Source organism: Hippocampus guttulatus, chromosome 3 (genome assembly GCF_054856545.1).
Source record: "Hippocampus guttulatus isolate MCC_2025c chromosome 3, RoL_Hgut_1.0, whole genome shotgun sequence".
NCBI classification, from domain to species: Eukaryota; Metazoa; Chordata; class Actinopteri; order Syngnathiformes; family Syngnathidae; genus Hippocampus; species Hippocampus guttulatus.
In genome coordinates this window covers 13452616-13473264 of record NC_141263.1, presented here as the reverse complement: position 1 = coordinate 13473264, position 20649 = coordinate 13452616, and the positions used below count along the sequence as shown (strand labels likewise).

Below are 20649 nucleotides of genomic sequence, written 5' to 3'. Positions count from 1 at the left end.
TATCTTAACCCTTTCGGACGGCAGTTACTACAGTGGACAGCTTAGCATGTTATCAGGTTACAGGGTGCATGAAAGGGTTAAGGCCATGATTGCAGATTATGACCACTCTATCTGTAGTGGATTAAATATAGACTAGCCCGGGAGCAGAATAAACCAATAACCCCTTCCAGTGCTTTACAATAGTTATTCTGATATTTTGAATGAATACGGTATCACAGGACGTCCTTTTACTCGTTATGCTCTTGCCTATGGCAATGAATGTTTTTCCCCGAACAACCACTAAATTAATTGTTCTACTATACATACTATATATAATGTATTACATTATATATTATGTATTATATGATATAAATCATTACTTCTTTCTAAACCGTTCCTGATTTTACCCCCTCAAAAAATTATAACACAGCTGTCGTTATGTAATTTCCCCCCTCTGTTACTGAATGTGTGATTCCCACACAGGATGTATGTATTAAATTGTGTATGTAAAAGCCCCTGTGTTTATTTTACAATGTCGCTCTGAAACTCATTGCCACAGTCAGCCTGTGGGAGTCACTCATACAAACCCAGATTCTTCTATGATTATTCTTTTTATTTTTCGAGAAGGAGGCAGCTCCACTGATGCTTGATGAATTCAACGTTTACAAGGGTACACTGTATTCATTTTGATTTAGCCTTAAGTCTGTTCACAGGCAAGTCTTTCGTATCTAATCAATTTAGTAACTGTTGCATGAAGGCCATTTCAGGATTTCTTTTCAAAGAAGTGTTCTTATATCATCCTGAGCTGTGATTTCGCACACTGACGAGTCGATGTGACACTCACAGTTCTCCTGCACACACGCTACACAACCTGTAACCTGACAACATAATGAACTGTCCACTGTAGTAACCACTGTCCCTGAAAGGGTTAAACTACTGTATTGATTATGGCGTAATTATTGTATCATTGGCAAAGTATTGCCAGAATATCATAAAGCGATTTAATATGGCGACCCTGTACTCAAATACTTGTCACAATCTTTCAAAACGATAAAAATGATGACAACCATATGACTGGCCAGCCATGTGATATGACGAGGCTATATTATTAGGGTTCCCACTTGAAGCCTCTTAGGCCTGTTGCCCTGTAGCATTCAATATGCTGTATTGTATAGTGCAATTTTTCTGGATTTATTTTTAACTGAACCCTGCAAAAGCATGGCCCGCCTGTCAAGGAATGGTTGGCTTGACATAAAGAGAGAAAGGAAATGGAGGATTTTGGAGACAGAGACTCTCCTCGCTTTGCTTTCCAGCCACAACCAAATAAAATAAGAATGGGAGACCTTTTCAAATTTTTTTCAGGTCGCAGAAGAGGCGAAGGACTTTCTGCAGGCATCTATCCAGCATAACACCAAGGAGTCCAGCAAACACTCCACTGCTGAGGGCATCTTTTTTTTCCCCCTCACCCGCTCCCGGCCCTGTCTGCTCCCTGCCATGCCCACGCTGCCCGAGGAAGAAGAGGACTCCCCCGAGGATCTGGACAGTTCTTCAAGCTCGCCCAGTACGGTGAGTATACAACACAGTGCCTTTCTATTGGGATGCACGTATTAGGCCATGTGAGTCATTAAAAGCTCCTCCAGAGTAATCAAATTGGCCATGGTGAGGAATCGCTCTCAGTGTTCCCACTCTAGGCTTCCTCCTCCAAAGAAAGTATGCTTTTGAGACTTTTTAAGCATCGGCGAATAACTTATAGAGAAAATCCTTGTGTCCTCCTTGTTATAAGTGATGGAGGTGGTAATGCGTAGGCCTGTGTTTGTTTTGTTTCTTGCCAACAAAACTGAAAAATATTAAATCTTCACATATTCCAACAGGACAGGAAGCTGTCATTGTTTATATATTAAATGCAAAACCCGTTATTTGCTTCTTGAGATGTTAGTCAATTGTCAGTTTTTTTAGATACAGTACACACCATTTTCTTCCCTGCGATTTTTGCTTTGACTTGATTTTTGCTGTTATTTCGTGAAAGATGGAATGGATTAATGGCATTTCCATGCATTTCGATGGGGTAAGATGATTTGAGTGTGCTCACGGAATGAATCAAACCTGCATCACAAGACACAACCATCTTAAATTTGAGTTACAAACCATAAAAATAGAAAGAATAACGATTATACTGCCTTCTAGGTTAACTACATTGTACACATTGTTTTAACACAAACTATAGACACAACTAGAAAATACTCCACAATCTAATCTAGTCATCAGGGCTCTTTCTCATGAGTAAATGCATCTACTGTATCTACTAGTCTGCACGTGACTTTTCTGCAATCCATCACTATCATTTTTTTCATTCAAATCCAAAATGTAGGAATGAATTGCTCCTTGCATCTATAATGCTGGCATCCATGAAACAGAATATTTATGACCCGGACTAAAACGAACAAACCTGCAACACATCAGGTCTCACGTAGCAAAGATTTTGGACACCCAGCATTAATTTTCTCATCCACACAATTCTTTTCGCAGATTTATTCATGCAAAATGCCAAAATGTATAAATGTCACTATTATTTTACCTTTCACTGCCCTTGAGCAAAATTCTCCACATTCCGAAAGTATTGTGTTTTTTTTTTTTGTCATTGTGATGGTAATGTTCTTCAATAGCCCCTTAATTAATGTCATAGTCATTTGAGCAATTGCAAATTCTGTATGTGTTTTTCATACACCCTGGATGACTTCCTCACAATGAGCTTTTTTATTTTTCTCAAATGTTGCCTATGTGGTGTTTTTTTTCCCCAAGTGTGCACCTGCTGATAGAGGAGCTGATGTCATGACTCGCCCCACTATCGTCTACCCACAGCAGGCCTCCATTGTCCAGCAAGATGGACATCCTCTCGAGCAGGCCAAGTGAGCACAGTCAAAATCTGGTTCCATTGTATTACTGTCTAGAGAGTAGAGTGTGAAAGTTTGACTGCCTCTGCAAGTGACCTGTGATTTACTTAATAATTTGTGTGCTATGTCGTAGGCCACACAGCCCAAGAGCTCGTCTGGCCAGAAACTCCTCTACAGGATCCATCACCACAGTTGGTAGATAAAATGCGCACACCCACACACACATCAACACCTGCTCTTTTGAAGCAAAATACTGGTGGTTAGATAGATAGAGCGGTGTGATCATTTTAATGGGTATAGTTATTCCCATTAAAATAAGTCCACAGATATTGGACAGTGACGGCTTTTTATAATTTTACTTTTATATGTTACCACAAGGGATCTGAAATACTGTCATTCTACAGAACATCTCAATTTTCAGTGGTTCAGTAGTGACATAAACTGGAAACATAACCACAAATATGAATACTTTGGATTAAAAAAAACTGTTTGAATTCTTCCGGACTTAACTGAATGCATGGATTTGTTAGACAGCGCAGGTCATGTGATCGACCTGGTCAAGGACAAACTGCCGGAGATGCAGCTCTCAGAAGAGGATCGCCAGAGGAATCTGGAGCTGTTGGAACAAGCCAAAAAGGTCAGCGACCGCTTCCTGATGCGACGGGGCCGCCGTTCTACCAGCAGCCTTTCTGACTCAACCACAGGTGACACAATCCATTGGTGATGGACTCTGTGTTCAATTCTATTCCATCCAATGTGTTCATTGTAAAATATTATATGGGGCCTTGAACTTGTATTTTGTGAGGAGCATTATGTAGAAATTATTGAAATTACTATTATGAAATTCTCTGAAACCAGGGATTTTCCAATACTTATATTTAAATTTCAAGATGCAGTTAATAGTGCAATTAATAAATGAAATCCTTAAGACAAAATTACAATATAATTGAGTGACATTTCTGTTATCAGTTTTTTACTTTTTTTCTTCGTTCAGTTGTGGGAGTGCCAGAGGTGACTTGCACTCCACAGTCGATCAGTCAGGTAAATAGTCATTTTTCCTCTCTTTCCCTCGCTCCAATTCACCCCAAAGCCGTCTTTTGATTTTATCTGTGTTTCGAAGGTAGGTGAACACATACTGTACTGTATACCTTGCTGCTTGTAAAGTCATTGTCTATGTTGCCCTCTCCTGTAGCATCTGGACGTTGCCTCAGTGAGGGGACAAAAGGATGTGGAGGTCAGGTTTCCTTTTATTTACTCAATCGCTCAAACCAAACACAGGGGTGCCTTGAGATACACGCGACTCAGTTTACAGGTTTTTGAAGATGCCAACCATCGTTCAGCAGATTTTTTTGCATTGACTTATAATAATAATAATAATAATAATACATTACATTTGCAAGCGCCTTTCACAACACTCAAGGACACTTTACAACCAAGAGCAATAATAAAACCACAGATAAAATAATAAACAAAGAAAGAAAGATTTAAGGTGGATAAGCAAGTCTGAATAGGTGGGTTTTGAATATGGAAAGAGAGTCAATATTACGAATGTTGGGAGGAAGTGAGTTCCAGAGTTTGGGGGCAGAGCGACTGAAGGCTGGTGATATGATGGAAGGGGGGGGTTCTTGTGATGATCCGGGCTGATGAACTCTGAACAAGTTGAAGTTTATGGAGGAATTTTTGATGGACACCGAAGAGAAGTGAGTTACAGTAGTCGATACGGGAAGTGACGAGACTGTGAACAAGGATAGCAGTGGTGTGAGGAGTGAGTGAGGGACGGAGGCGGTTTATATTGCGAAGGTGGAAATGAGCGGACCGGGTAATGTTATTGATGTGGGAGTGAAAGGATAGTGAACTGTCAACAATGACACCCAGACTCTTCACCTGGGGGGAAGGAGATGTAGTTGCGAGCAAAAAGTTTAAATACAAACGCTATATGGTGGCAATGAATTAAACTCAACTCACGTCACAACTCAACACACTTTGCCAGATAGTGAACAATTTTTCAAAAGAGAAGCTTCAAGCAGTTTCATGTCTCTCCCAATTGATGTTTCCTTTCAAACTACGCTAAAATAAAGATAATTACACTTTGTACATTTTGTATAGTTCTCCATGGACTCTGTTTGCCTTTTTTTGTTAAATATTTTTTGGGAAATTATGTCTCCTCCTCTTTAGTGCTTCTCCTGCTTGATTTGGGTCCACAATTGCCCTCCACCACAACCAAACATGTTCTTATATGACATTATAACACAAATGCTGCAGCAACACAGGCACACAGACAATGGAACAATGCACAGAGGCATCTATTTGTTAATAAATGACAAACTGGCTAATTATTTACATTCTGTTTAGTTACATTATTACAATTACTGTATGTTTTCTACAATACAAAAATACACTAGAAAAAAATTAGGGGGGTGGGTGAAACAGCAAGGCAGCATGATATTACACTTCAGAAATGAAGTCATGTAGAAAAGGGTTGAAACTATGTTTTGTGCAGTTCTCTCAGTTATGCATTTACGCACACCAATGGTCCTTGAATTCACGAAAATGTCATTGGCCTCCCCAGAGCGGCCGACTTGCAGTGGATTGGAAGCCCACAGAGAAGAGGAAAGTGTCTTCTGGGACCCTAACGCCCCGTTTTACCATTCCGAAGGAGAACTGTGAATCCAAAAGTCCCCCCGGAGCCAATAAAAGTGAGGATGGAGGACGGAATTCCAACCAAGCCCCGGCTACAGGAGTCGCCAAGCCTGTCCCTCGACCGCCAACGCAACAGGCGCCCTGCACAGCAGAAATAAAGACCATTGGTGCCTTTCCACCACTAATGAGGGCTGTTTCCTGGGATGCCATCGGGGGCATTAACTCCAGAAATGGAGCAGAAGACACAAGCTCAGACAAAGCTCGGGATGGCATTTTTAAATCGCCAGGGCTCAAAGAGCTTCCTGCACCCAAACTGTCCAAATTCAGAGAGGTAAAACATCGCTCTTGGGACTTCATGTACTGCAATTTTTCCCCCACATTTACCAGTAAATGCATTAAGTTTGCATGTCTGTGTGACACATGCACAGGAGCACAAGCTGATGCGTAACCAAACCATTGTCGGCTCCAAATTACCAGACTTGAGTGAAGCTGCTGAACAGGAAAAAGGTGAAAAGTACTTTCATAACAGAATTTTTCTGAGGGTGTGCACTTCCTCAATATCTGGGAAAATCTGATGATGATGATAATAGTGTTTTTCCTTTGTTGGTCAGATGTTCTTTTCAGGTTTCCTAAGCAGATGGTGTGATTGTTTAGACGCACAGAGTACCTGTGGCAGAAGAAAATGATCGTGGTAGTGCACAAATGGGAGGTCAATTTCTGATCATCAGAGTAAAATCTAAACAAAATTACCCACTAGGGCTGATGGTTGCAGTCCAATCGATTTCTGTGGGTAAAACAGTACAGTTTTGCTCTCAAGCTGTGAAGTCATGAGTGTCAAGGGTACAAATCTCTGAGTTTTTGAATTGAGAGGAGGAGTTTCATTTAGTCAGTTACTCTCGAACAGTAAAAACTTCCGGGTATTTGTCAACATCGTGTGGCATCTGGAGTTAATGACAAATTTCCTGCAGATTTTCCCTATTTGTGCAGAACTTTTTCCATATACTGTACCTAAATTGCGAAAACGGTGAGGTGAATTCACTGTTGTGATAGCACGCAGTTGTGAACTAGTTACACATTGGCTTAACCTTTAACATGTGAGGACAAATAATGTGTTAGTACATGGAACTTAGGATGGTTCTCAAGGATATACCGTAAATCTAATCTAATTTACCGTATTTTCTGCCCTCTAAGGTACACCTGAAAGCATTCCATTGCCAAAATTTTGGTGTGCCTTATAACCTGATGCACCTTAAATATGGATCAATATTGTGATTTCTTGGACGTAGTCTTTTAAATGTTTTGTTACAGCTGCAGGAGTTGTGAAGGCTCTGTAAAAATAATGCTCGTATTGTATTGTATTCCACTCCTAGTGGATGCATAACACAACCGCAGCCACTACTGTAGCTTGTATTCTATGCACATTATAATGCGGTGCACCTTATCTATGAAAACTGTTTTAAAATAGGCCATTCATTGAAGGTGCATCTTGTACTCCAAAGCGCCTTGTAGTGCGGAAAAAATGTTATCCATAAAGTCATTTGAGCACTTGCCACTATTACTCTGCTTCTTTTAATCAGTGTGCTAAATTATCGTACATGTGAAATCAAAGTGTGTATGAGAACAAGTATGGACCTTAACCTGTATTTCAAGGATATCAAATACATTTTTGTACGCAGGACCTGCTTCCTCTCCAAACTCATCACCGAGCAGCGAGGAGACCAAGTCAGACGCCATGCCAAACATCTCCGACATCATGCTGAGAAAACTCAAACTTCATCGCGGCCTTCCTGGCTGGTGCGTGTCTCAAAGCAACAGCTGCTCAATTGGATGTTTTTAATGTGCCTTTACCTGCATCTGTACTCCTTACCAAACCACCTGTTGTCTTTTATTTCATTCCAGTCCACCTCCACTCACTGAAAAAGAAGTTGAGGTTGGTAATTTTCCATGTTTGCAGAATTTAAAATGTGTTTTTACAGATAGTCAGCCACAAATTTACAATTTTCCATCATGAATAAGTCCATGCTAGCCATCTAACAAGACATGAGCCCATCCGCATTTGACAGCTGAGACTTTGCAGTTTTTGGAAGCATATCATTCCCTGGCTTGCCTCGCCAAATGACACCGAAGCAGAGTTGCAAAATTGCCAGCTGGCAAGAAGTTTTTCTGTCCCAGACTGCATTTCGGTGTCAGTTTGAGAAGCTTTATGTTTGAGAACTTCTTGTCTGTCATACTGTCATTCAACACGAAGTACAATTTGTGATATCTACAGCAAGTTCCTCCAAGCACGATCTGATGTTGAAAAACCACTTCGCACACTGGAACTCCATCCATCCATCCATTTTCCGAACCGCTTGATCCTCACTAGGGTCGCGGGGGGTGCTGGAGCCTATCCCAGCCGTCTTCGGGCAGTAGGCGGGGGACACCCTGAATCAGTTGCCAGCCAATCGCAGGGCACACAGAGACGAACAACCATCCACGCCCACACTCACACCTAGGGACAATTTAGAGCGTCCAATCAGCCTGCCATGCATGTTTTTGGAATGTGGGAGGAAACCGGAGCACCCGGAGAAAACCCACGCAGGCCCGGGGAGAACATGCAAACTCCACACAGGGAGGGCGGAGCTGGAATCGAACCCGGTACCTCTGCACTGTGAAGCCGACGTGCTAGCCACTGGACTACCGGGCCGCCCGCACTGGAACTCAGTATCAACAAATGCTCTATTCAGCGGGTGCTTCGGAAACCTTACCGATTTCAGGTTGCTCAGCATCCTAATCCTCCGCTTGAAGCCTTTGAACTGAGATAGCGTGTGTGTTTGAGCGATTTTAACACCTCTCAACCTGGCACTGAACTGCAATCGAGGAGTGCGCGGTGACAATTTTGAAACCCTGCTCCAAAGTCAATTAATGAACAACGAGCAAGGGAATTTTTACCAAACCCTAATAATGTTCGAATGAAAACTGCAAAGCCTTGGTTGTCAAATGCTGATCGCCTCACATCTCTCAGAATGAGTGATGAAATAAAAAAAAGGAAATGTGACGCGACTGTTGGGTGACCCTGTACAAATGGAAAGCTTTGAAATTTTATTTCACAGTAATTGCCCTTCCACAATAGCTTTGCCTGTAAATGTTTCAAGAGTCCATTATTATTACTTTGACGCTCTCAAATAGTCGTGTAAGCACAAGTCTACATTGGGTCATAAAATGCAGAATTTCTTTTTTTTTTTTTTTTTGCCAGATGCATCCCACAACTGACAAAAACCCGTTTTGTTACCATAGTAGTGAGTTACAGTCACAAACACAGCTGCTCGGATGTTGCGGCGTCACATTTTGTCAACAGGAAAGTGATTTTGTGGTCACGATCGGCCAAAAGCGACTCGGGGTGATTTCCTGTGGAGAAGATGCAAAATATGAGTGACGTTGTCTGGCTCGGGCAGTGGCCCGTCTGGTTGGTCCCGCTGGGCTGTATGTGCATCAGAACAGTCGAAGGTCATATGTTTCCTCCCAACTATGTCTATAGTGTGTTGGAAAATGTGCAGCTTGGCTTTGATGTCTTCACAGCACAAGGTGAAAAGTCAGAATCACAGCGCGTCCCCCGGGTTGCTTGCCTGCCACGCGATAACGTGACCATTTAATGCACACAGTCAACAATAACACGCAATATGGCTTTTACCGTGGGACACTTCCTTCGCTCTCCGCCTACTCAGTGTTTTATGGGGAATATGTGCTCGATAAATTTCTGTGCCTTCCTCCCGCCAGAATGCATTCGTCCAGCTGTCTTTGGCCTTTCGTAATGACAACTACACCCTTGAGACGCGCCTCAAACAGGCAGAGAGGGAGAGGAACCTGACAGAGGAAGATACACAGAAAGAACTCGAAGAATTCAAGGTTGCGCTAAAGGTTAGTCCTTGAAAAAAGAAATGCATCAAAATAGTGTTTCCACTTATGTTTTCACCATTAATATTAATACTGTCAAGTTAGTAATCCTGATTTAAAAAGTGAGGTAACTGGTTGAGTCAGTATAAATACTTTGTACAGCTCTTAAGTTTATTTTTCAGAGGTCTGTAATTCATTTGAGTGTTAATTTTTTCTGATGGCTTTTTACTTTATTTCCCTATATTTAAAATCACATACCTACTTTTCCCTCATTTGTGATGAGTTACTGGAAGTGTCGTGTATAATTGACTGAAGTACAAGAGTTGAATCAGTACTTCTGCTTCAACTATTTTTTACACACGCATTTATAATTTTATTTACATACAGTGTGCGAGTACTTTTACTGTACACTGTTTTGCTGAACTGTTTTGTTTTTTTTTGTTTTTTTTTCAACTTTCAGATGACTTCCCCACAGTGGCAGAATCTGGAGCAACGTGAGGCCTACCAGCGGCTCATTGATACGCTGGCAGTGCTGCACCGGTTGGCTACTCGCCTCTCGAGCAGATCCGAGATAGTTGGAGCGGTTCGACAAGTACTGTCACATTAACCTTTGTCTACTGCACACTCACTGCTCACAACATTAGGTGCACCTAATATGAAAGCTGACTCCAAAAATCTACCTCAGATTGTTTGACATACAGCAGAGTGCTGCATGACAGCAAACTGCATTCAAATTAATTTAACAAAGCATTGTTAAATTAATACTCTGCATTATTAGCGTTGTAAAGGCAGACAAGTATTTCCATGCACAATATTCATACATCAACACGTGTCTTCGCAAGTTTGCTTTTGCCAAAACATATGCAACTGTACTTTTATTTTAGCACGCCGCTGTCATATCGACAGAAGCTAGATCTGAGGTGGGTAAAAATTGACCTTTGCCCCTAAAATGGTTTCCAATTTTCCACAGGAGAAACGCATGAGCAAGGCTACTGAGGTCATGATGCAATATGTTGAAAACCTCAAGAGGACTTATGAGAAAGACCACGCTGAGCTGACGGAGTTTAAAAAGCTTGCCAACCAAAATTCCAATCGCTGCTATGGAGGCTCCGTAGAAACTGGAGGTCAGACAGAGGAATCCATAGCAAGTTAAATTTGTCCACTTTAGAGTCTATTGCATTTTATTCGATGGAAATTCCAAAATGCAATATATAGCGCTTCCAAATATAACGCTGAATGTTTCGTCATCTAGATGATGGAGTTTCTCGGGCTTCAAGATCTATGTCGCTCACTCTCGGAAAGGTGGGCAACAATCTCAGTACATATTTCTCATTCTTTTTTTTGTGTACTTAACATGAACAAGCTGATATCCTCTCTCACGAAGGCATTGCCCAGACGCAGAGTGAGTGTTGCTGTGGTGCCCAAGTTTAACCTCCTGAACATCCCGGGTCAGACGCCGCCCACCGCCGCCGCCCCCAATTTGCCAACAGCTTCCATGCCTGGTGCAGCTCTTCCTGCCTTGGTGAGTCTTTCCTTTCCTGCGCTCAACCAAATGGGACTCATCATACTACTTGCTTTGCCAGCGAGGACATAGCAAAAGACTTTCCTTTTTGTGGTTGTTAGTTTGTTGGAAAAATGATGATCAGTTCAAGTTACGGGTGGTATATGGTTTCTTTCAAATATTTTGAGTGTGTGATAGTGAGATCATGAAATAACTGGCGCTAATAAAAGAAAAATACTACCACAAGCCTCAGACATGACAGGACAAAGAACATTTAAATTGTGATCACAAAACAGGAAGAACATTGCACAAAATAAACGTGATGTCTCATACCTACCTGTTTCTGTTCCCAGAAAATGTGTGCTCGATTTGCTTATGCAACTGTGGTTTAACGATACTAAAGCTAATTCATGGCCACAAGTTAATAATTTGGTATATACTGTACCACAGTTTAAAAATAAAAATACCCCTGTCATGTGTGTTGCTCTGAACAGTTCAACACCAAAGAAACAAAATTACCGCTTGTGTCAGAAAACGATTGATGACAGTTCTATATTGTTGTCTTTACATTATATGTAAATTAAAAATCTGGAAAATGTAAGGCACAATCCTTTGATCTCTCAAGTCCATTAAAAAAAACATCATTAGCCTAATTGTGCAATTTTTGCAGAGCAATACGTAAAGAAGAAAAATATTTTTCGCAAGCATGGTGGTGTTTTATTATTGACGTGATGGTAAGTTAAAAAAGACTTGGGCAATTATACTATTAGGCTAACAATATATCACTCAAGGTCTTTATATTATCCCATGGTAACTTCGGGAAGACCTCACGATGCCCAACCTTACAGAGAAAGGACGGGGAAATTCACCACAGTTAGACAAAATCAGACAGACACACACTTGGCGGCATGAATCCAAAACAACACACACAATCATTTTTGTGTGTTTTATTAGCCCTTCTGAGTCCTCCCACTGGAAAACCACTGGCTTAAACATTGCTGTTTATTTTGACGGATGAACATCTGCATTGGCCGTCGAGAAATTTGAAATGGTGTCGAATTGAGATTACAGGATGTTTTAATAATTTCATGACTACTCCCATCCTGGCAGAGTGAAGCAAGTGATGTGAAAGGAAACTCCTCACCAGAGTCGACACAACAGGCGACAACAGAGTGGTAAGGTTTTTTTGTTACACTTTTACACACACACACACACACACACACACACACACACACACACACACCAGTTGATTCCTGAGGTCACTGATCATTCTTTCAAACAATGGCTCAAAAATGCCTGAAAAAGCATTTTATGTGACAGTGGGAACTTTTATCTTGTTTGTGTGACCTAGAGGATGTGTTAGAGTGCGGCAAAGCTTGAGAAATGTGGAAGTGGAAGAATATCATCAAATGTCACTGAAGTTGCTCTCCAGGCTCATAATCTAACCACAGGCTTTTGGCCAAGTGCACACTCAGTGCTAGAGTCGTATCCTGGTTACGGAGAGAGCTCAGTGTTGTGCCAAAGACAGAGAAGAGGAATAACAAACAACTTGCTTCCACCATTTTTTCCCTCTATAGGCCTAATTTACTCGTAATTTACCATGCGCAATGTGATTAGTCCAGTGGAAACTGATTTTGCGTCAAATGAGTCATCTAAAGGCAGGTGCACTTTTTTTTGAGATCCCAGAAAACCCCCCAAAATATTGCAACATATTGCCTATTCGACAGAGCTTTGGAGTTTCCGAATGTTCTAATCTCAGGGATGGCTTGGAGTCAGTCATAAGGAGTCATGCCATATCACCTAAGACAAAATTCCTCTTAACTTTCCCTTGCATCTGAGTAGTTTCTGTGCACTGTGACAATTGGTCCTGGCATCTCACCGAGCCGTTTGCAGCAATTGTTTGACATGGCTTTTAATCCATCTGCACCTAACTATCTACCTCAGTGATTCCCAACGTTTATTGAGCCAAGGTACACATTTTAAACAAAAATGTCACGTCGGTGGATACACGTCAATTATATAATATCTGCCATTTAATAGAAGATTAATTTGTTCCGCCTCGGTAAGATGCTGGCAGAGATAGATAAACAAAAATATATTAGATGTTATAAATAAAAAAAATTTCGGTCAATCAAATGACATTTGAGAATTTCCCATGACATACAAGCGCTATTACATTAACGTGCACCAACAGTGGCACACTGGTTGAGAATCACTGACCCTTAATTTTTGCTACTTGTGGGCTGGCCCTGTCCTTATACCCCAAATAGTGGCGGTCCACTGTACACAAATGTATTTTGTAGCAATATTTATATTTTGTCTTCATTTGCATATTTTGAAAGGATAGTACAGTATCCATCCATCCATCCATTTTCCGAACCGCTTGATCCTCACTAGGGTCGCGGGGGGTGCTGGAGTCTATCCCAGCCGTCTCCGGGCAGTAGGCGGGGGACACCCTGAATCAGTTGCCAGCCAATCGCAGGGCACACAGAGACGAACAACCATCCACGCCCACACTCACACCTAGGGACAATTTAGAGCGTCCAATCAGCCTGCCATGCATGTTTTTGGAATGTGGGAGGAAACCGGAGTACCCGGAGAAAACCCACGCAGGCCCGGGGAGAACATGCAAACTCCACACAGGGAGGGCGGAGCTGGAATCGAACCCGGTACCTCTGCACTGTGAAGCCGACGTGCTAACCACTGGACTACCGGGCCGCGATAGTACAGTATTTGGGGTAATTCACAAGTACAATACAATACATCTTTATTTCGATAGTGTTTTCACAACAGCTACAGGTGTAACAAAGTCCTTTTCAGAACATCCACAATAAAACAATGGGAACGAATATTCCTACTGCCTTGCTGTTACTTTAATATTATGGCGGTTGGATTAAGTTACGAACTCCCTTTTTTAACATTTATTTAGTAACTACATGCATTTTAAAAGTAACTACGGTATCCTAATCCTCTATAGTTGTAAGAAAGCAAAGCAGAATGCAAGTGTGCAGTCAGTGAATGAGGCACTCCATCATGACCAACAGCCTCTCGAAATATCCACATACTCGCCTTTATTGTCACCAGTTGACCATCTATACGGGAATCGGCTTCATCCTTGACAATTGCACAATGTTTTTGTGGTTCAGTAAAATACAGTCCAGTATTACTGTATGTGGAGCCTCACAATCAGATAAGGGGCAGAGATAGATGTGCAGTGCTCAACTGATTGGTGTGCGGTGAAAAGTTGTGGACTCTAGTGTGTGACGAGCCTTAGTACATCTCATGCAAAGCATCCACTGAATAGTGAACGCAGTATTTAGCGCATGCTTTTTGGGATCTTAGTAAATCAGGCCTTTTGTGTTTTGTCTGTTTTTTCTTTGGGAGTGCCAGTGTTGCAGTTCATCATGTTTATGTTGTGATTGACGTACTTTCAAAATGATTGCCGCTATGTAGCCGAGGCCTAGCTGTGCTTTCCTATGCAAAACAATGCAGTGGAAAGAGCGCGTCGGAGCAGGAAGGAGAGCCGGCCAAGCCCGCTGTCAACTTGGAGGAGATCAGAGCGGAAATCAGGGCAGAGCTCAAGGCAAAGATTGAGGAAGTGGCGTACAATAAAGGGTGAGGCCTCTTCTCTATGCACATGCAACGTCTGTGATAAATAAACACACCAGAGCCGTTATGGCTGTTCATCCCAAATCAACATAACATTTAAGATTAAATTTACGTGGACTAAGATATCATTCGTTTTTTTGTTTTTTTTTTAATGATACAGTGTAACCTGTGAGGACAGACGGTTAATTCCAGAATGTTAATGACCCTTTTTTTTCCTCCATAGGAAATAATAGAAATATTTTCCAAGGCCCGTCAGTGGCCACTATAAAACCTGTCTTAACTGTCAATTTTCTTTCCTGTAATATTGTACTTCTGTGGGGGTGTTTGAACTGATTAATGGGATTATATAATATGTTCACTGCAGCTACCAAGAAGGGCTAAAGCAAAATAAAGCAATCCAGGAGGAAAAGCATGAAGAGGAGAATGAAGCTGCAGAAAAGTTGCTGGACTCAAAGATAAGGGATGAAGAAAGTGGAAAGAAAATCAAAGCAAGCCGGTATGGCACACAGTACAACACAGTACCTTTTAAGATGATATACAGTATACAGTACACAAAATCACCCATGTGTAAATGAGAAACGATTTAATTTCTGACACAATTGCTTGTAAATATCCATAAATATCATATTATGATGCTCCAGATATTTAGTATTTCAGTATGTTTGCAATTCATATTTTGGATTTTTTTTTGGTAGTATTTTTGCAATTTTAAAAATTAGCCTAAATTCCATGTGCAATTACTGAGTAAATTCTGTGCTGACTGTTGTTCCCATTCTTTGTTCGCACTATTTACATTGTGTACTTGTTACTCTAAGTAAAGATTTGTCTTGATTGAACTGAAGGGAATTAAAAGATGAGGTCCATTCATTTTGATGTCACCTGATGTCCAGGACTGTTGGGAAACCTTTCACTAAAACACAGGCGGTCCTGACATGATTGGCAAATGACAAAAGAAAATGTTGATGTCGATTTTCGGCCATTTAATAGTGAAAAGTGAAAATGAGTCCCTGAACTGTTGGACAATCTATACCAAACACACCAAGGGCCAGAAGGGGAAAGTGCAATTTTACAGGGAGTCAGTTTCCAGAAATTTGACTGCAAAAGTACAACAACAACAAAAAAACCACAACAGGACTGTCAGGAAACTTTTCACAAACACACATCCTGCTTAGTGCCTCATGCAACAGAAGCACAGCTCGAAGAAGGAGCCAGATGGACTGTCATGAAAAGAAAAGCTGATGCATGGGGTGTACCACTACCAAATTGAAGAAGGCATTGATATCAAGAAACTATAACCACTGGCTGGAAAATGCTGGATTGAAAAACAGCACAGAGGCACTAATTATGGCCGGACAAGAAAAGGCCCTAAACACAAGATAAAGTAAATAGAGGCTGGGGCCTCCCACATCAGAAAGGGGCACGGGTGCAGGCTGTGTAAAACAACCTCGGAGCTTGTGCAGTACATCACACCAGGGAATCAGATGCGGACTATTTGGCAGATACCTCTGAAGGTGGTTGAGAACAGCCAAGCCAAGATCCTGTGGGACTTGAACTCATACTTTTGTGTGTTTTGTTTCATCTGTGCCTGTCGCAAAATCGCAAATTTGTAACTAACTCAAAAAAGCATTTATTGGTATTTTTTTTTTCTTCACAGGAGGATGGAGGAGGTCCTACTTCTTCTTAGTCGCATTCGCCCCAAGATTTCGTGGAGCAAACGGCTTCTCTGGATGGCGCTAATGGTTTTTCTGGTGATGTGTCTCGTTATCAGTATTTTCACATTCTTCTCTGGGTACAACAAGCGTGATGACACATAAGAGCATCAGCACTTTAATAAGAACCAAAGAATTGCTTCACAGACACTCACATCTCAGTCAATTTACTCCATAGTGGAATATAGCTGAATGCAGTTAACAAAGAGTTTTCAGCAGCCTTATGTATAAAGTTTGTTAGTTACCACTTGTTCACTTCTACTGAGGGACCAATTACAATCGTGGCACATGTTAAGATGATAAAAATGGCACTTTGGATATCAATCATTAACCTGCAACCATGTAAAAGTATAACGTATTTCTCAGGTCCAATAGATTTTTTTTCTTTTGAATGACCTTGAGTACCAGCTGATACATAGAAGATATGGAATATGTATGTTATGGTTATATGGTTATTTATATAAAGTGTATTTAAATATGTTCAATTCTGAAACATTGTGATAAATAAAATCAAGTTACTGCTGTTCTATTTGGCAAGTTATTTGCACATTTGAATTATTTTGTAGGTTTTTAAAAATCGGGATCCGTCTGGTTTCTTGCTAAAATCTGTACTAAAATTGAGCCACTAAGAATGAGAGTGGGCCAACTCCATTTTTGTCATTTAGCAATAAAACTGATTTCCATTTTGACAGTTTATAAATCGAACTTCACTTTTGTTGCACAATGAATCAGGGAAGACAATGAATGAAATAATGTAATACCCTCTACAGATTAAACAAAATGAAACTAAACCTTGATTTAGATCAGTATTCAATCTGAAAGTGATGCCTTTTCTGTATTCTGTTCTGTACTTCGATTAAAAACTGCAAACATGGACTTAGCCCAGTCTACAACAGTTCGCAGTGGCTCAATTACAAATTGTCTTCACTTTTAATAATGTTCGGATATTGCAAGCATTTTTTGCCAACCGCCTTTTGTTAAACAAACCATTTGTATTGATCTTGATAGTTGTGCATTTGTTATGATATGACGAGGCCATTTTGCATATACTGTATATTCACAGTCAGAATGGCTTTCAAAGAAAAAACAAATACAACGTGAAAATGAGTTTGGCACCCCATAAGTGGTCAAATTTGGAGTTCAACCCCAACTTTGTGGGGGTCATTCCTTCAACGTATGTGACATTACACAAGATTTCAACAAATCTATCGAGCACATTCTAACATAAACCCACTTATGACTACAAAGCACTTAATTCCAGCTGTAGCTATAAAATGCTACTACATGACAGCGTCCCTCTGTGTCTGTCAATTGTGTACAAAGCACAAGTAGTTTTGCTTTATTTTAGTTTTCTTAATGATGGTTATCATTATACGTGTATGACATTCAGGAATGTTCAAATGTTACTTAAAATATTGCCTGTATAGTGGTGCCTTGAGATACAAGTATTTGAATTCATTCTGTGACCACCCTTATAACTCAGAACACTTTCCCCATTGAAATGAATGGAAATTACATGTTCATCTTCCCTAAGAGAACACAACAAAACAGTTTTTGATGATCAGATATTAAGAGCTGATTTGGGCCAGTTAATGCTGTCAGTCGATCGGTCGGGCCCTTGTAATATTCTTTTTCGCAGGGGATAAAGAATACATGCCTATGAGCTTTGTAAAATTGTATGTCTACGTGTGTTACTGTACAGCTTGTGTTCCAGTACCCGTTGCTTCAAGGGTTATTATAACAGCACTACTATTAATGCTATTCGTTAGGATGTCTGTCACATTTAGCATTGCATGTTAGCATTAAGCTAAGCTGATTTTCCTGAGGCAAAGCTATGTGGTTTTAAATACGCATTTGTGGTCACTTGTATCTCAAGACACTACTGCACTGAAAGAAGGTTTTATGACAGTGATAGATCTAAGCCTTAACAAATGATGTTACTTTCCATTGTTTTTAATGGTCAAAATGCTTTGAACTTAGGACAATTTAGAAGTCAGTCAGGAAGGGCTTCTTTTAGACTTTGCAGGTTCCATTGTGGTTTGCAGAGTGCAATACGTTTTGCAATCAATTAGTCATTTGTGCCATTTTGGATTGTGTCTTCGGGGCACTGAAAATGTTGCACACTGTTTATTTTTGACTGTCTTTACACGTGTGCCTATTTGTGGTGTCAACTCCTTGCAGGGATTTGCTCTGCCACTTCACCTTGAAATAAAGGTTTGTCAAATCGATCAATTACACTGTCCGTTTTATTGAGAAATGTGATTATGATGTGAATAGAATGCTTGCAGCTCACACACACACATGGTGTATTGTTAGTGGAATAAGCAGGCAAGCAGCTGGGGCTGCAGGATGTTATTGTGCTTAGCCATGAAATCGTGCTCCAGATAACATTCTGTAAAATGGCAGGGTCAGTTGATGAATTCATGCTACAAACAATACAAAACTCAGGACTGTCAGCGAAAGTAAGACGAGAAAGGAGGGGCAAAGTGGAGGGCATATAAGGACATGTATACTGTAAATCTTGATTTTAAAATCCTGGAATAAACAAATTTGGGTGAAAATCGCACAAACTTGTCATCGGAGGTCCAAGCGAAGAGCTTGTTAAGTTTAACCTCAAGAGTATACTGTATTTTATTTTACTTCAAAGATTTCCCCTCACTCTGAAATTGTATTATCACTTTGCAGCGAGACGAAACAAGATACTGTATCTGTGGATGCAGCGGGGTGCCAATTGCATGACACGCAGATGAGAACTGCCAGGAAAAAAAATCACAGTAATTTCATGGTTTGCTAACAATGCTTCTTCAAGTTTTGTTTGCACATTTCTTTCTAGACAATGTCTCTGCAGGTATCAATTAGGTGTGCACCGATCGATCTTCCGGGATTGGTATCGGCGCAGATTTTTTTTCATTGTGGAGATCGGTGATCCGCCGATCCCTTAAAATTAGACCGATCTTGTCCACCGTTCTCAACTCCCCCCCCAGTGTTATGAAAAAGTCGACCACTCTCCTCTTCTGCTTTGAGATGACGAAAAGGCTTTTCATTTTTACTCAGACAACGACTTAATGTGCAGCTACTATTTATTTATTTTGCCCATAAAAAAGACAATTTTATACTTCATTGTAATTAGTCCCGATCTTGGAACTACTGTTCCTTTTAACTTAGTTTCCATGGTGTTTGATGGCAAATAAAGTGGGGGGAAAAAAAACTCTTACTGGTGAAGGATCGACCAAGAGTTCTGTGCCTGCGTCAATTCCCGTGTTGCCGTGACATGCGGGGAGGTGTTTTTGTGGAAGCGGGATCATGGGAGGATCCTGAGATCACGGGCATGTTCATGGACTTTGGAAAGCTCCCACGGGAGGAAATCATTTGGACCATACGCATAATGTCAAGTGTCAGTCACACTGAATGTGTTATTGTGGGACAGTTTGTGAAACTTCATGTATTTTGCATGAGTACTGTTGCATTTGCCCTAGATTTGTGTTCTTAATTGCTTTCCTGGGATGTTACAGCAGTCAGGATTGAAGCAACCAGTCCCGTATTGTTCACTGCTTGGGAGCAGTGTCGTTCGCAGAAAAGTATTTTGTCTGCCTCTCTGCATAGCTTTTCTTTGCAATGTTAATTTCCTTTGTCATTTGGTTTCGGACGAGTTTGTACACTGCCCGATCTCCACTTCTGAAGGCAGTCTCTTTCGCTTTTCGAAGTTTCCTGAGTTTGGCAGTGAACCATGGCTTGTTATTGTTGAAGGAGCGGAAAGACTTTGTTCGTACACACATGTTCTCACAGCAACTGATGTATGATGTTACAGTGTCTTGTGTATTCGTCCAGACTGCCAGTTTGAAGTTTCAAAGACGCCCCAGTCAGTGCAGTCCGATCATTCTTGCAATGCCAGCTTTGCTTCATCGGTCCACCTCTCTGTCACAGTCTTGACAACCGGTTATACACATTTGAGAGTAATTAGGGATGAAGTGTATTAAACAGTGGTCGGAAAAGCCCAGTGCTGCAGGGGCAGCAGATCGGTTTGAATCTTTAAACGTGGTGTAACAGTGGTCCAGATTTTTGCCTTCTCTGGTGAAACAATCACCGTGTTGTACTTATGTCTGGGAAGTTCATGGTTAAGTTGTGCTCTATTAATCCTTTCAGGGACAGTGGTTACTACAGTGGACAGCTTATCATGTTATCAGGTTACAGGGTGCATTAAAAGGGTTCAAATCACCCAAAATGGTAAGGGGTGACTCTGGATGCTTTAGCTCAAGTTTGTTTACTTGGGTCAGCCAGCGTTTGTAGCGCTGTGTTCGCGTTAGCTTGTGTTGGGATGTAAACACCTGTGAGTATGCAGGAGGAGAACTCATGTGGTGAGTAGAATGGCTTCTAGTTGAGAAACAGCGACTCCAAGTCCGGGCTGCAGCGTGTGTTGAGCTTCTTTTGCCTGCTGTTGAATTTCAGT

At 41.0% G+C, this 20649-nt stretch overlaps 1 protein-coding gene across 2 annotated transcripts in view; it reads left to right on the top strand.

Moving 5' to 3' along the window:
• Window positions 1-18430, top strand: part of irag1 (inositol 1,4,5-triphosphate receptor associated 1) — a 29892-nt gene extending 11462 nt beyond the window's left edge. For both annotated transcript variants that reach the window (XM_086106929.1, XM_086106928.1), the window contains 19 exons: window positions 1342-1545; window positions 2779-2885; window positions 3004-3065; window positions 3401-3574; window positions 3865-3911; window positions 4063-4104; window positions 5440-5841; window positions 5939-6017; window positions 7187-7304; window positions 7410-7440; window positions 9267-9407; window positions 9844-9975; window positions 10354-10507; window positions 10636-10685; window positions 10768-10905; window positions 11995-12059; window positions 14377-14499; window positions 14858-14989; window positions 16148-18430. In XM_086106929.1, the coding sequence (XP_085963055.1) occupies window positions 1342-1545; window positions 2779-2885; window positions 3004-3065; window positions 3401-3574; window positions 3865-3911; window positions 4063-4104; window positions 5440-5841; window positions 5939-6017; window positions 7187-7304; window positions 7410-7440; window positions 9267-9407; window positions 9844-9975; window positions 10354-10507; window positions 10636-10685; window positions 10768-10905; window positions 11995-12059; window positions 14377-14499; window positions 14858-14989; window positions 16148-16307 (2361 nt within the window). In that variant the 3' untranslated portion in view covers window positions 16308-18430. The remainder of the gene's footprint in view (window positions 1-1341; window positions 1546-2778; window positions 2886-3003; window positions 3066-3400; window positions 3575-3864; window positions 3912-4062; window positions 4105-5439; window positions 5842-5938; window positions 6018-7186; window positions 7305-7409; window positions 7441-9266; window positions 9408-9843; window positions 9976-10353; window positions 10508-10635; window positions 10686-10767; window positions 10906-11994; window positions 12060-14376; window positions 14500-14857; window positions 14990-16147) is intronic.
• The last annotated feature ends 2219 nt before the right edge of the window (window positions 18431-20649 follow it).